The sequence below is a fragment of the Electrophorus electricus genome, chromosome 7, assembly GCF_013358815.1.
Source record: "Electrophorus electricus isolate fEleEle1 chromosome 7, fEleEle1.pri, whole genome shotgun sequence".
NCBI classification, from domain to species: domain Eukaryota; kingdom Metazoa; phylum Chordata; class Actinopteri; order Gymnotiformes; family Gymnotidae; genus Electrophorus; species Electrophorus electricus.
Window position 1 is genome coordinate 12,834,387 of NC_049541.1, and position 15,768 is coordinate 12,850,154.

General features: G+C 47.7%; 1 protein-coding gene across 3 annotated transcripts in view; it reads left to right on the forward strand.

The window, feature by feature from the left end:
- The window catches only part of tbc1d22a (TBC1 domain family, member 22a), an 86,777-nt gene extending 71,451 nt beyond the window's left edge, over window positions 1-15,326 (forward strand). For all 3 annotated transcript variants that reach the window (XM_035528306.1, XM_035528308.1, XM_035528307.1), the window contains 2 exons: window positions 3,620-3,715; window positions 13,387-15,326. In XM_035528306.1, the coding sequence (XP_035384199.1) occupies window positions 3,620-3,715; window positions 13,387-13,515 (225 nt within the window). In that variant the 3' untranslated portion in view covers window positions 13,516-15,326. The remainder of the gene's footprint in view (window positions 1-3,619; window positions 3,716-13,386) is intronic.
- Window positions 15,327-15,768: the final 442 nt, after the last annotated feature.

Genomic DNA, 15,768 nt, shown 5'->3' on the forward strand with positions numbered 1-15,768 from the left:
TTCTCTCATTCATTTCACTCTAGCTGTTGTTGTTGGTTTTTTTTGCCTCTGTTTGGAGTGATGGATAGCTAGGTAGGCAGGTAGGTAAGGTTTTTTTTTTCCCGCCCCATGTCAGCTCCTCTCTGCCTCTCTAGTCCCGGTGTGTTGGCGTATGAGGGTCTGTGTGTGGGTCTGCGCATGGCAAGCCTCACGCTCCCCACCTCATCTTCTTTGGTTTGACGAGAAATAAATGCAAGCAGTTGTTTTCTGTTGATATGCTAAGGCTCCCATGTGACCGGTGCTGGCCACCGTGTCTCGGAGACAGGAGCGGGTGACCGCGGCCCTCCACGCGGCTGCCGGTGGCCGCGCCGGCGGTGCTCCGCCAACAACCCAGCGTGCACGACACACCTCTGCCACTGCTGTCATTAATCCCCCACAGTTCAGAGAGGCGGAGAAGAAGAGAAGAAGCTTCCGGATTTTCCCTCGCTGTTCTAGAGAGTCTTCTGTTTTGAAGCAAAGATTTATGGAACAGGCTTTTACTCACCGGGGCTCTGCTCACTGGAGCATTACAGGCTCACACACCCATCAGCGGTTTGCCGTTGTGGGCCAACCCTGCTGTGCTCCCTGGCTTACAGGTAAATGGAAATGCCACAGGGATGACGCGTTGACCGCCGGCGCTCTCCCGGCAAGGGCTTCTCTAAATGCATGCCGAAGGCCAACCTCTGTGGGAGAGGCGCACCGTGGTCGCACGGTTCGTTTCACGTCCGCGTAATGGTCTGCGGTGGATATGCTGAATGGAATGATGTGTGAGGTGGGTGTGCGTGCATCCCCATGAAGAGAGTGTTATCATAGAAAGAGACTTCTCTCTTGCTGTTTTCAGTATTGGGTCGTCATACTGTGTATGATATGACACAAATAAAAGTCAATAGGTCTGCATGTGGTTGAATTGATTGTGTGTGTGTGTGTGTGTGTGTGTGTGTGTGTGTGTGTGTGTGTGTGTGTGTGTCCTGGTTACTTGTGTCCCACCTGAAGTGTGTCAGCCGTCCTCCACCGTCTCCATTAATTAAGTCCCCATAATCAGCACGGCTCCCCCAAGGGGGAAACGGGAAAATAATTAACATGATCAATGAGGAGAGACAGTGAGGCCTTGCTCCTCTTTCTCTCCCAGAAATGGAGCGCCGCCTTTCCTCCGCAGGTTGCTATGAGCCTCGTTGCTATTGGCCTGTTGGAGATGGTTTTCTGTTTTTCTTCTCGCCCCCCCCATCTTGGTTTCCATCCTTGACTTTCATGTTATCTTGTTTATTCACAGCTTTCTCGTCCTTTTCCGTTTGGATGGAGAATGTTCTTAGGGTGCACATTCTATTCATGCACAATCTATTTATTCTATTCTAAGTCTGCCCCATGCTTCTGAAAGTGGGAATTCTCACCAGTCCTGACCATGTGGTAGATAACTGTGGCCAGGCTGTTTTTGGAAACCGAGTTCTCTTGCAGTCAGCTGTGTGGACATAATATCACCAACAAAGCATTTGACTGCTGGCTCGTGTAGTCTTCATTTGAAAAGGTTTGGAGCGTGGCGGCGCAGCAGCTGGATGTGTGCAGGTGCCAGTGCAGCCGGGACTTGACTGTCGAGTGTCTAATTAAGTGAATTTCACGCCCGTGTGCTTACTTTGACGAGGGGGGAAGACGCCGGAAGACGGCTGCAGGGTTATTGTGCTGGACTTAGCTGGCGGCGCCGAGGCTGGCTACCTGCCCTTGCTCGCGTGCACCCACGCACGCCGACGCGCCACTTCCGAAGCCGCTGGCCTGCGCGCCGGAGTGCCTCCGTTCCTCACGTTTATCCTTGAAGGCGGAAGAGCCGTCCCACCCGTTAACCGGCGCGGAAACAGCGGTGCCATCGATTTTCGTTAAGCCCTGTCCGTGGCCATGCGCGAGAGATGATGGCGGGTTCTCCTCCGTGCGGCCAGCTGGAGGAGCCGTGTTGCTGGGGCTCCCTCGCCGGCCCCGGGCGCTTTAAACACCGTCGCCACCGCCGGTTCCCTGTTTGCTCACGCTGCCCTATGTTTGCCCACGTTTGCACAGCAGAGCAACTTTGTGCGGCGCACTGCTTGCCGAGCTGGATTGAATCATTCATGCCCTCCCGGCGCTGGTTATCAACTCTGCACGCTTGCGCGCGCAGGCATTTGTGTGTGTGTGTGTGTGCGTGTGTGTGTGCGCGTGCCTTTTAAACGTGGCCCTTTTTGGCCAAAGCTTTTGTGCTGGGATATGTACATATGCAGATAAGGGGCATTATCTTTCCCCCCGGTGCGGTTCAGGAGGGGTTATCTCTGTGCACGGTGAACTGTCATCCCCCTTTCAGGCCCACACACAGCCTGTGAAGGTGGACTGCTGTGGAGGAAGGATTCTCGAACACACAAATAGCTTAATTTGTTGATTTACCCCCCAAAAAAAGGCACTATAGTAGCAATTGCTGCCTACGGAGTTTATTCTCTGCCGTTACCGGCAACATGTACCTGCTCAGTTCACTGAAAGACCGTGTGCCCCTGTCTGTGCTGAAATATGGTGCATGTTTGTGATTTCTAAGGATGGGTTTCAACAAAAAAATTCGACACTTATTATAATACATTTATTGCAAATTTTCTCCATTTTAAACTATTTTAAAATCATTTAAAGTGCAGCATTGAGGTCCATGTTCAAAATGCCCACTAAGAGATTATCTTCATTTTTTTTGAAGCCGTAACATGGTTTCCTTACACACACACACACACACACACACACACACACACACACACACAGAGGTGTGCATTCATTACTTTACATATAGCTTTGCTTGCACTGATGAACACCAACAGTGTCCTTGGGCATACTATAATTTATAGTAGTCTATAAAAAACTAACAACCCCCCCCCCCCCACACACACACACACACACACACACACACACACTTACATGAGCATTATATATCTGTGTGCTTATTATTTGAGTAAACTGTTGATGTGTTGTTGGTGTGTCTTTTCCAAACATTAACAGCATTTTTTTGATACAAGATTAACTAAGTATAAGGGTACAGTACTTAAGGTTTTGTGTATTAACCATCAGGAAGGGCTGGGAACATTTTAGCTAGGATTTTTAGAGACATATATTACAGGAAGCAGTTTCAAAATAAATGAATAAATATATAAGGGAAATATATATATATACACACACACACACACACACACACACACACACACAAGAAAATATATATATATAAGTAAATGATGAGGGAAAAGACTTGGCATAAGACTGTAGGCCATTCTCATTATAAAGGGCAACACGATAGGCTATATATAATATCTGGAAGCCTTTGGCAGACCTCCCCTGAACACAGTGAGTTATTGCCCTAAGATATGAGGATGTAAATGATTTTTATTTCTCACATATTTTCAGATATGTTGTGCAGGGCTGTGAATCACATTGACGCTGAAGGGAGTAGAAGCTGGTTGAGCTGTGCTGCGTTGGGCGTGGTGGCGGGCGGGGCAGTTTATCTAACCCTGCACTCATTCCTCTCCGAGGGCTCCCACTCATTAATCCTGTCATTAATCCCGTGTTAAGGGCGAAATGTTTTCCTCGCACGCTGATGATTGTACACCTCTGTCGACAGGCCGAGCCGGAGGGCTTCTCCCACTTCCACCTGTACGTGTGTGCTGCCTTCCTCGTGCACTGGAGGAAGGAGATCCTGGAGGAGAAGGACTTCCAGGTGAGATTGGGATGTGTGTGTGTGTGTGTGTGTGTGTGTGTGTGTGTGTGCGCGGGATCGGAAGCGGGTGGGGGCTATGTCTGGTTCTGCATGCTGCGGTGTCTTTGCCGTGTCTCTCCGTGGTCCCAGAGCTGCAATAAGCGTCCTCGTTTGGGCCCCTCTATCCTCATTAGCTCCCGGGGGTCGCCGGGTCGTTGCGCTTGCATTAGCCTGATGACAATGGCAGCTGCTGTAAGGTGACTTTGCACCAAGCACTTAGGGTGGTCGTCCCCTCACGCCTCTCTGTCCCTCTCTCTTCCAAGCACAGCCCCCCCCCCCCCCTTCTCTCCATCTTTTCTCTGTGTCAGTGAAGCTATGAGATTTAGCTAAAGCAGTGTGGTGAAGGGCAGAGACACTTCACTTCTCAGAAGTGCCTTTTGACTGCAAGTGTATTTCTGGAAGCGGTCCCTCAGGGTTGCTCCAGGTCCACAGAGAAGCTGCTCGCTGCCTCTGACTTCAGTTTAGGTTGATTTCGATCTCTGCTCTCGTTCTTGAACACACAACTCTAACACTAAACCTCTAATTAACTCTTGGATGTATTATTTTTTTTAAAGCACGCAAGCGTTTTCATGCGCTCTGTGTTAAATGTGTGCGTTCCCTTTTCCTCCTCCACACTCGTCTTTCTTTGCCTCTTCCCTCTCCACTCTTCCCGGTTTCCTCTCCTCTCCTCTCCGGTCTCTTAAGCGCCTCTGTAGATTGAATTCAAACCTCCGTTTATGTGCATGCGTGAGGGCGCGCGTGCGCCCGTGCGTGTACGTATACACGTTTGTGTGTGAGCGTGGCATGCGGACTGTTGAATATGCGGTGAATCAGTGGGGCGTGGTTTATGTTGCGCCACTCTGCGCCTCCCTCCCGGTGTTGATTGATTGTGTTTACATTGCCCACTGATTCAGTATGATCCCCTCTGCCTCCACACCAGCAGTCATCCAGCCTCTGCTTGGCATTCTGTCAGCCTCCCATGAGTCATGGGCCACGGACATCTGTCTCTGCCCTCCATGTACGTCATGTCCTCCACCAGAGACACCCCCCCCCCCACACACACACACACACACACACACTTTCCCTCCTCCTGGCCTCGTGTACAATGATCTGTGAGCGGTGTACTGTACAGTAAAGCAAACCATAGGACAGGACAGCAAAGCACAGCGTAGTACAGTGGCACACAGCACGCTGCAGCCTGGGAGAAGAGACCTGCTTGCCGATGCTCACTAATCTACATTCACTTGCTCAGGCTTCCCTAATGGATTGTTAGCAGGGCTTTCTTTTTAAAGCACTCTTGAAACTCGTTCAGGGGCGGCTATAAATCTGTGCACGCTGTCTGGGAAAACTTAATGCAGAAGTTTTGGGCTGAGGACGTCTACGAGTTTGACGCCTCTTTAGTATCGGTAATTACATGCCGCAAAGGCCAGGGCTGAGCAGAGCGCCCCCCACCCCCGGCGTGAAGTCAGACACGTGTGCCGTCCGGGGGGGCAGCGCTGGCTCTAGGGATGCGACTTGGATAGGATACATCTCTGTATGCCTGCATGCCTGTCATCGGTAGGCCGCGCGAGTCCTGCTCCATCCCCACAAGTTAATGGATGACACACTTTTCATTTCCAGGCTTTAGATTTGTGGGCTTAGTGTGTCCCTTCAGTCATCAGCACTGCGTCTTGTGCGTTAAGCCCGCACATCACATTTAGCCATTTAGCAGATGGTTTAAATCCAGGTGTTTCATAACCGTGGCCATGAGATTTCATAACCACGGGATTTTACTCTTCGTAGAGGAAATAAAAGAAAAAATTTAATGGCGCAAGCGCGCTTTGAAAGTAAAAACATTTTCTAATGATGTAGCGATGCTGTACTGTTATTACTGTAGGGTGCTGAAGTTAATTCTTGCTCCGTTGAGCCGGGCTTGTGCCAGCCCTTGTAGTGGCTTCTGTTCTTAGCGGGAGGTCGGCTAATAAGTCTGACCCAATTAATGAGCACGGGTGAGGACGGAAGAGCACCAGTGGAGCAGTAGAGAGAGAAGGCAGGACACACACACACAAACACACACACAGGCATGCAAGAGTAGATCTTTCTGGAGGGAGTGTCTGTGCGCCGTGGCCGCACTGGGTCAGTGCGCAGTAGTTTAGTGTGGAGCTGCGCGTATGCTGTCGTTTGTGCCGGCCCCGCCCAACCTGTGCAGTCAGCCTAATTAAAGGAGCGTCTTTGCCCATCGATCTGTCTTGCCCGCTCACCACTGATCATGCCTCTGAGGGGGGGACCTGGGGTGGCGCGCATCTCTGTACGATGGCGCTGTGTTTTAGCCAAGCTGTGACGGTTCCCGCTCCAGCGCAGCTCAATAATGCGAGATTGACGCACCTCTGAGCATCGGACGGTGAGCGCGGCGCGTCCCCCAGGTGGGACATGCGGGCATACGGCAGGTGTGCCGCAGACACCCCACCCATCCTGTCACCCCCACGGCCGAGCATCGGCAAATGTCAAATCCTGCTGGCATTTAGCGAGGGCAATATGCAGAAAACGAGCTCCCATTAGGGGTTTGTTTATGGCATAACGAGGAAGCGTTTGGAGGAGCTAATGAAACAGCCAGAGAACCCTCCCCTCTCCCACGCCCTTTTCCTTTGCTGGATGTTTCTGTTTTGATTTGCAGATAAACAAGTTTCAGTATTTTTTATTTATTTATTTTTTTGTCTTGTTTGGCAGTTTGGCAGGTTTGGGGTTACAGTGTGATGGCACGCGGGGTGCAGGGGTCACACCTGTGAGCGTGTGTCTGTGTGCTGATCTGTACCGCAAGGGCTTCTTTATCTACTCTCGCTGGTCCGAGGCTCCACGTGTCAAGGGGGCCGCCTGACATGCCGTATGCCCCCTACCCTTAACCTAACCTGCCTGCCAGGGGGCGCACTTCCCTCCCATGTCGAAATCAGTTACTGTGCTGTGTTACTTCGCAGCCTCCTCCAGGAGGCAGGGGCCACGACCCTCATCTGTTGCAGTAGGAAGACATGCGGACACGAGCGCGCGTGCACACACACACACACACACACACACACACACACACACACGGCTAAGGCTCGTTCTATTACTTTGGAGATTTTTGGGTCACAGTTGTGCCTTGGAGTTTTAATGTAGTGACAGATCCTGAGAGGAGCCTCCTGTGACTGAGCCACCCCCTCGAGTGAGAGGCGAGGATAACACATTTACACGAGGACGGATGGAGGGAGAGAAAGAGGGAGAGAAATCAATCTCCCACTTTAGCGCTTTAATGGGTTGATTTAAATGTCTGCAGCAGAACTGGAACGTGTCGAATTACGTCACAAGCGTGTGCGTGCGCGTGTGTGTGCACATGTCTAAGATCATGTGAACTGTGCCTGGTCTCTTACATAAGCAGCCTTTGAAGCTCAGGTTTAAGATAGCTGGGATCTCTGTTCTCCCCCCAGGCAGAGAACGTAAGTGTTACACACTCCCATTATTATCTATGAATGCAGGTTTTAATTAAAGCAGCCTCATGCATGACTGGGATGTTGATAGGATGTGTTCTCCTACAGCCTTACGATGACACACCCTTTCACCCTGCTTCATAAGGAGCAGACATTCACAGCCTGCGGTTACGCTTACTGGGGGCTGTGCTGGGGGTCTGAGTGTTCTTGCAGTAATCACAGTGCTTCAGCATTAGTTCAGCAGTGCATTGCAGGGTGACTCAACCTGTCAGGAAGTTTGCATATTGTTTCCTGTTCCTTTTGATACAGGGGTTTACTGACATGTGTAAATGTAGGCAGTTTGGCCCGTCTGCTTCATTTCTGTTTCTACAGATCTCAGGAGAGGACTCTCCACCATCTCTTTTACTTTTGCCTCATGTATTTATACATTACAAAAAGCTGCATTTCAATGGTTTCATTGAATGAAAATGAAACCAAAAGAAAAGAGGAAAAAACAGGGGGGAGAGGGGGAGGGGGACAGCACTTCATGGCTGTTCCATTCATTATGTTGCTAAATTAAAAACCAGCAGCTTTCAGCTACTAATGTTTTGTCTTGTTCCACCTCAGGTGGTTCAAACAGCCGAAACTAAATGGATTCCCTGTCTTAGTGAAGGACTGGGAGCAAGCACGCTCTTAATTTGTTGTTGAAACACCGAGAGGCTAAGACACAACGCCTGATTGACTTGGTGCTTAGCACGCTCAGCTAATGCACCCTGTGCCATTACATAGCTAGTGGTTACTGACGTTGTTCTGTAAATTACAGCATTGTTTTATTTGAAGAAATTAGCTGAAGACAAATTAAAACGTTGTGGTAGGTTAAACCAAAGGGTAGGTCTGCGCTCGCACCGTACCAGCAGAGCGCCAACTTTTAAAGAAGGCGGTCGCTGCAGATGGCCATTATCTAAGCTCATTCCCACAACACGATGGATCATAACACCCTGGTGATTTACATTTTTCACTTGCTGCCATAAAATTGACAACGTGACTTATCGTCAAAGCCAGCTTCCTGTCGGGGTTAATGCAGTGCCTCAGCTTATTTGAGCATTTCTGGACTTTGGAGTAATTATAAATTGTCTGTCAGTCACATTTTAAACAACAATAATAGATTTGTGATCTTTAGGTGATCTTTTAGGTAAGAATGAAGTGGCAAAGTGCTGTCATTAAATGCCTATTGATTTGAGGAGACTCTAACGGCCTACTTGACATAGACATTTGTTTTGGATAAATAGAACAATGACAGTCTTATATCTGTTTCTCTTGAAGTTATGACACAGCTTTAATTAAATGTCTGTCACACGCTATGGGCAGTCTAAATGTCAGCCGTCTTGATTAACTGACCATTTAACAGCCCTAAACAGAATGTAATTGACAGTGGCCTGTTTATACTTTTGAAAGGTCATTTAAAGTTTTTGACATCTAGCCATGGTTTGAATGTTGTCCCCCACCCCTCCCGCTTTCTTTCTCATGATTACATCTGATGTGAACAAAGATTGTTAGGTTGCTCATTTAAATCTACACATTTACCAAACTACAAAGAGATATTTTTAAAAGGCTCTTCATAGATTAACGTGGATGGCCATGCTTCTCTCATCGTCCCCGAGCACCGGTTACTGAGTTATAGTGTTGACTCTGTTAGATGAGATGAGAGATTGGATGGGTTGAATCCCTCCTGAGGAATAGAAAGCCCATATCATTCATCAGGAAACTTGCAGTTTCGTCCCAACTTGGGCTGCAACTGGATGTTCATTTTAGGTGTTTCTAACGATTGATTATCCTTTAGCTGTGCTTGTTCCACAGTGAGCACCCCCCCCCCCCGGCCTTAAACTCAGTTTGCTGATGGAGTGCTCCTGTTGTAGGAGAATTCCACTCAGTAGAAGAGATCCTTCATACGTGCACGAAACAAACAAACTTTCACAAACCTGTCAGTAATTACAAACCTCCATGATCTCGGCCCGCTCCAAAGCCTGGGCTAATCCCACTGTGTCTTCGTCTGTCCCCAAAGCCTTTATAAGCGAAGCTGTTTATGAAGTAGCACACGATCAATCACGCGTTGGTCCTGCTGGTGTTTAAAACATGAGGATCGAGCGCCGCAGATCTGCAGGGCCGCGGCGGGGCCGTTCGACGGAACAAGGGCCGCTGTTCCCAAGCCGCTGATTGATTCCTGCAAATTCAACTGGGGCCCAGCCAGAAGGAGCCAGGGGGCCAAAAGTCATCCGTCGTGGTAATCCTGGGCGGTGTGCGCACTCACTCAGGAAGCTCAGAGGCGGCGCTAATCACTCTTGGCCTTCCAAAAACCATAACCTGCCCACAGAAACTTGACACTAGCAGTCATTAGGGAGTCGGCCTCGGCGACGGCACTTTATCACCTGGCATCTCCCTGTTCAGCAGCCGCACGAAGGGGCCACATAATTGAGTTGCAAGCCGGTCGTTATCTGCTCAGCTGGGAACCCACTGCGGTTCAGACCAATCACGCCGGCTACACCTTTCAGCTAGGGAACACAAATCAATCAAGTCACCAGATAAGACAAACAGAAGAGAGCTTTAAGAACACACTTCATGGTGGTGACAGAGAAGGTGATTTTGAAGGCAACCCCTAGCGCGGTTGTGGCCGTGTATGCAACGTTCCGCACGCAGTCCCACCCTGCTTGTGTGGAAAAACCCCGATCTCGACGATGGCAGCCGGGCCCCATTAAACTATGGAAATTACCACAACGCTGACACTGTGATAATGAGCCTTGTTTTGCTTATTTGGGTGTTTTGTAGTAATTATAGCCGGTGCTCACTTTAACAGCGTGACTTGATTAAGTATTGTCCCCGTGTATTGTACTCACACTGCTATGTAACATATGCAGGAGCAGCGTGAGCGATATCAGAGGACTGCTGTCATCTGCCGCACCATCGTTTAGGGCACTCTAAGAGCTCCTCGTTACCCAGCTGTAGGGAGGCGTTGTGGTAGGGGATGGGGAGATTCTCAGCGTGTGGCAGCCCTCACAGCACATCGAAAAAATATATATATATTTTTTTGCCATTTAGTGTACTTTCAAGAATGGCCATTCTTCTATGTACCGTGCATGGACTATATTTTCTCTGGGACGGGCCCGGACAAATTTAAAAGCAGCACATATGTGTGATGAATACATATGTTAATGGGGTTACTATACCACATTAGCTTCCGTAAGCTTGTTATTCATCTGCATTATACAGAGATGTCCTGAGAATGCACATCAAATGAACTGTCCCCAATCTATTAGTCATGCTGGTGAGTTATGTAGATCATTAGATCATATAATCATCTTCGTACAATTATTTGGCTTGGCTCATTTCAAGTAATTAATGTCTTAATCTTCTTATTAGATGTAAACTGGAATATGATGACCATCTTGATTAGGTGATGTGATTTGGCTATCATGTGGATAGACTCATTATATGTGTAGTTGATGAGTTTCTTGTGTACAAGCATAATAAGTAATGGATGTCTGTGAAAATTGGGGAAAATGTTGAAGCTCGATACAGATATATGTTTGTATCTTCTTAATTCTTACCATCTTTAGTCCTTAATATCTGTTCTAGCACAACATCAAACTTCAGTTATAAGTATTTTGTTAGGAACAAATTCCATTTCTTTACCTACTAATATCTACAACACAAATATACACTATAGAAATAATGCCTGCAGCTAAAGAAAAACCTCTAACCTAACTGGATAAACTGTAGTACGTAGATTTAGAGAAAATCAGTTTGTATGGTTTGTCTGCTGAATTCCATGGACCTGCTAATTATACTGAGAATGGAGTCTGTCAATAGTTGTAGCCCTAACTAAGCTGTTTTAATACCTCCACGTAACCCAGCCATAGATAAACTAATTGAATTTAATCCAAACGAGGTTGCTAATTTCATGTACAATGAATGGGGTATATAAACTCAGTAGACTTATAGATATGAGTTTATTACACTTTAAATAATGTGGAATGAACAAAACACTTTCACACTCCATTATAATAATGGTATACTTCACTCCCATGTCTTTGTTAACGAGGTCTATTTCTGTGTTCAGGAAATATAAAATAAAAAATTACATAAAGTGCATATAATGGTGAGCACTATCATTATGTTTAGTTTATTTTTATTCAGAAGTCCTTATTGATAGTCTAGTTATGAACATTATATAAAACCCACTTGGAAGCTAGACTTCAGTGTTTATTCTTTTATTGAGACAGGTTTTCTTTCTTTGAAATATGCCAAACTAATTTTTGATTATTACTTCTTTTTGTTTTTACAATAGAAAACTATAGGTATGGAGTATAAACCTTTTCTGGTCGCTCCGTTATTTTATCTGCACACTATTTTCATGTGCTGTATTTGCAGTTATTTTGCCGAAGTCTGTAGTGTAACGTACTAAACGCACTGTCAGTGTTACAATGGCTATACAGTGCACTCTACTGATGTGGGAGGATGTGCAGGGTTCTGTGTGCAGAGCACTTGTTAAGACAGGGATGACCACAGCCAAGAGTGTCCCTGGCCTTGTCTTTTTGTTCATAATGCAGTGCATGCACACTGCCGGAAAGCATGCAGTGAATCATTTCCCCCTCTTTTGTATGTTTTTCTAATTGTTTGTTTATTTGCCAAGTCATTTGGTTGCATGTGCTTTCTTTTCCAATAGCTGAACTGAATGGAAAGCTGTTTAGATATCCCAATAAACATTTACATAATGTAAACATTAATGTTATCTTTTTTTTCTTTTTTCTTTAAAAAAAAACAACCTAAAGAACAAACCTCATTGTTCTCCCTGTGCGAGCCGATATGTCTGAGGGCACGTTTGAGCGTGAGCGCTGATAAAACCGCTCTGCTGCCTGGCTGAATTCCGATTAGAGTCATGCAGGCTGAATTCTGAACCCCGCTGCCTTCATCTGTGCCATGCCGCAGAGCTCTGAGACGCTGGGCCATGGGGGGGGTTGGGTGTTGGTTGTTGGTTGTTAGTTTTGTTTCTTTTGGTGGTTATCTGCATCACCCTCCCCAACTCCCTCGACACCACCCTCCCCACCAACTCCTCGGAGCACCATCACTGTGCCTGTGTTGACCTCCCCATGTCCCCGCCTCCACCTTACAGTTGTTGTCTGTCAGGCACTGGCCATTGTGAGAACCATACGGAGAAATCGGCGTCTAAACATGTTCTTTTTTTTTCATCATATCGGTCATCATAAGAGACATGTCTAACCATAAATCTGCCGTGTGTTTAAATTAGAAATCTCCATATTCATTGAGAAGCTATTTATTACATAGGAATGCCCTCTATAGTTGCTATGCTGATACTTGGTGTATTGGACAGAGAGTATTGTATCGCTGTGTCACGTGAGCTTCAGAAGTATTTAGCCAGTCGCAGTTTTTTTGTTTTTTTTTTCCCCCCACCTCATGTCTGTCCATCATCTACTCTTTATCCCTGTCCCTCCCCTTCTCTCCCTGCCTCTCTGTCTGATGGAGTGTTAAGCAGACTGGTTCCCCTTCATCACAGCAGGCAGGAGAGGTGAATTAGGCTGGGAGATTGAAGCAGCGCCTGCTCTCTAAGCTCCTCTAATGCAGTCATTGACTCGGGGCTTTTGGCGGGCTCGCATCCCGGCCGGGTCGGGCACGCAGCCGAATTACGCTCGGCTCTCTATACCTAAGAGAAATGGACTTCTGCTGGCGGGGTCCCGACCGCGCGGCCCGAAGGAGACATGCGGGACGCAGCTTGACGTATGCGGCGGCGCTCCAAGATTGAGGAAGACGAGACGGCTCTGATTGAAAGTTAAACTAATGTAGGAGGCGAGCGGGCCGGGGTGAAGAGGCTGGAGGGTGAGGGCGCTTTGGGATGGCCTGGTTCGACCCCGGTGAAATATAAAATAAACAGCCCCTGGAAACACCGGCGTCCCAGCTCCCGGCAGAGGGAAGCCAGGCATGAGGTTGCCCATGGCAACGTAGTCATCCTCATTGTGATGCTCGTGAGGGGTGGGTGGGTGGGTGGGTGTGTGTGTGTGTGTGTGTGTGTGTGTGTGTGTGTGTGTGTGTGTGTGTGTGTGTGTGTGTGTGTGTGTGTGTGTGTGCGCGCGCGCGCGCATGTGCGCATTGTCCGTGTGTGTGTACATGCATGTGTGCACGCTCTCCTGTAACCGGCTGCTGCTGCTCCCCTATTTTCTGTCACAGGGCTTGATGATTTTGCTGCAGAACCTTCCCACCATGCACTGGGGCAACGAGGAGGTGAGTGTGCTCCTGGCCGAAGCCTACAGGCTGAAGTTCGCCTTTGCAGACGCACCCAACCACTACAAGAGATGAGGCTGGGAGTGCCTGCCCCTACTCCCTCCCCAGCACGACTACTGCATTGAGACCCCCAGCTCAGCCCGAGGCTCTTGGTACCCCTCGGTCACCTAGAGTCTAAGGTGGCGTGTGAATTCCGTGTACAGCTCTTGCCTACTGTCCCTGCAGTCCCTTCTTTGTTCTTACTAACGTGAGCACTCCGGACATCAGCCGTCACCCGTCTGTCATATCGAACCCAAAGAAAAGACTCTTGCTTCACTTCAAAACATACTGACAGATTCAAACTTTTTCCCACCGATGCTGTTTAAATCTCAGCCCTCCACCACCAGGTTTCCAAGCGAAGGTATTTCCTGAAGGCTGATGCAGTTTTAGCAGTTTATTAGAGAGAAGAAAAAAAAACAAACACTACGCACCAGATAAGGTTATAAGTACTGACACTTCGTGCCTGTGTGTGTGCGCTGAGAGAGCAGCTGTACGACACGTGACGGCTCCAAGCGTGCTCCTGCATCCAATGGTCTCCATTGCAAAACTCCGTCGCTGGTCAGGCATTCACAGCATTAAAGGCAATAACGACACATAGCTCAGACATGACGACAGAATGCAGACGTATTCCAGACAGCCACAAAAGCTGCATAAGAACGCTCCCTGGAAGTAGAATCAAAGAACACTTTATCTAAACCTAGGTCTACCTCAGGAGCCAGTCCGCTCGGATTGGCGGCGAGATGGAATGCGTTACGTGGGTGACACATCTGCCTCCATGTTAGAATAACAGCCACGATGTTCATTCCCTGAACACTTGTGTTTGTTTATTTATTTATTTTTTTATAGTTTGCCTTAATTCGGCTGTTTCGATCGTGCTAGGAACTGTCTCAGCCATATGCCGTCAGAGGTGACTGGAGCAGAGAATTGTGTTGCTTCGATGAATTAGCTTTTTCAGTTACCTAATGGACTGTCATTTGAAATCCCTGTATGGCACAATCGTCCACATTTGCTGCATGGCACTGTGGGTAGTAAGTGTGTTTTGGGGCAGTCAGCTCTCAACCAAGCAAGTGTTTGCAATATTCAAACTTTGCGCCGTGTACGATCCTTTTGTCAAGCTTTTACATTTCTGTGCCAGTTCTAACAAGTGATTAATATCTGTGAAAAGGACAAAAAATGCACTCAAAGTCTATTTTCCTGTTTTGTATAAAATGTATTCACTAAATTAGATTTTTTAACCCCCCTCCCCTGCCGTTTTATATATTGTTTATACAAACCTATTAAGTTGTGCCTAACCAGATATAGAGGATACCATCCCAGATATTTATTTTACTTAATGATAATTTAAAGTGATTTTGGAACAAAAGGAGCAGAAGCTTTTCAACTGGGGTGTTGGCTGGTGGAGTCCTCCTTGTAACTGGTGAGCGTGCCACCGTCACTGGGCCCTGGGTGGTGATGAGAGCCCTCACTGCTGAAGGAGCCTCACGCTGGGTCTAAACACACTAACTGACTCGCTGTCTGATCTTCCTGACACAAGACTAACGTCACGTACCGCGCTGCTCGTTGCTCTCGCTCGCTGCCTCTCCGGCTCCGTCGGCGTTTTTACTTCCTTTTGCCAGTGCTGAGGTGGTTTTGTTTTTTTTCCCCTCTCCCCAGCCTTTCTGGTGAGCGTCGTGTTTGACAGGTAATCCTGGATACCTAGGACTAGGCTTATTTTCAGGGTGTAACAAAAGGAGAGTAAGAATTTTTCTCAAATGTTCTTGAATTAAAATGTGTACAGAACAATGACTTTTCAGAGATCTGTAAATAGAAAGAAATGTGTAAATAAATGCTATATATGACCAAACCATTCTTGTGTTCTACATGTCTGCTCTGTGCCACTGAACATAGCATGCAACAGGCCTGCACGTGTTCTACATATCACTACACCCAGAGCCACATGACACGTGTTCTACATATCACTACACCCAGAGCCACATGACACGCGTTCTACATATCACTACACCCAGAGCCACACATGACACGCGTTCTACATATCACTACACCCAGAGCCACACATGACACGTGTTCTACATATCACTACACCCAGAGCCACACATGACACGTGTTCTACATATCACTACACCCAGAGCCACACGACACGTGTTCTACATATCACTACACCCAGAGCCACACATGACACGTGTTCTACATATCACTACACCCAGAGCCACACGACACGTGTTCTACATATCACTACACCCAGAGCCACACGACACGTGTTCTACATATCACTACACCCACAGCCACACG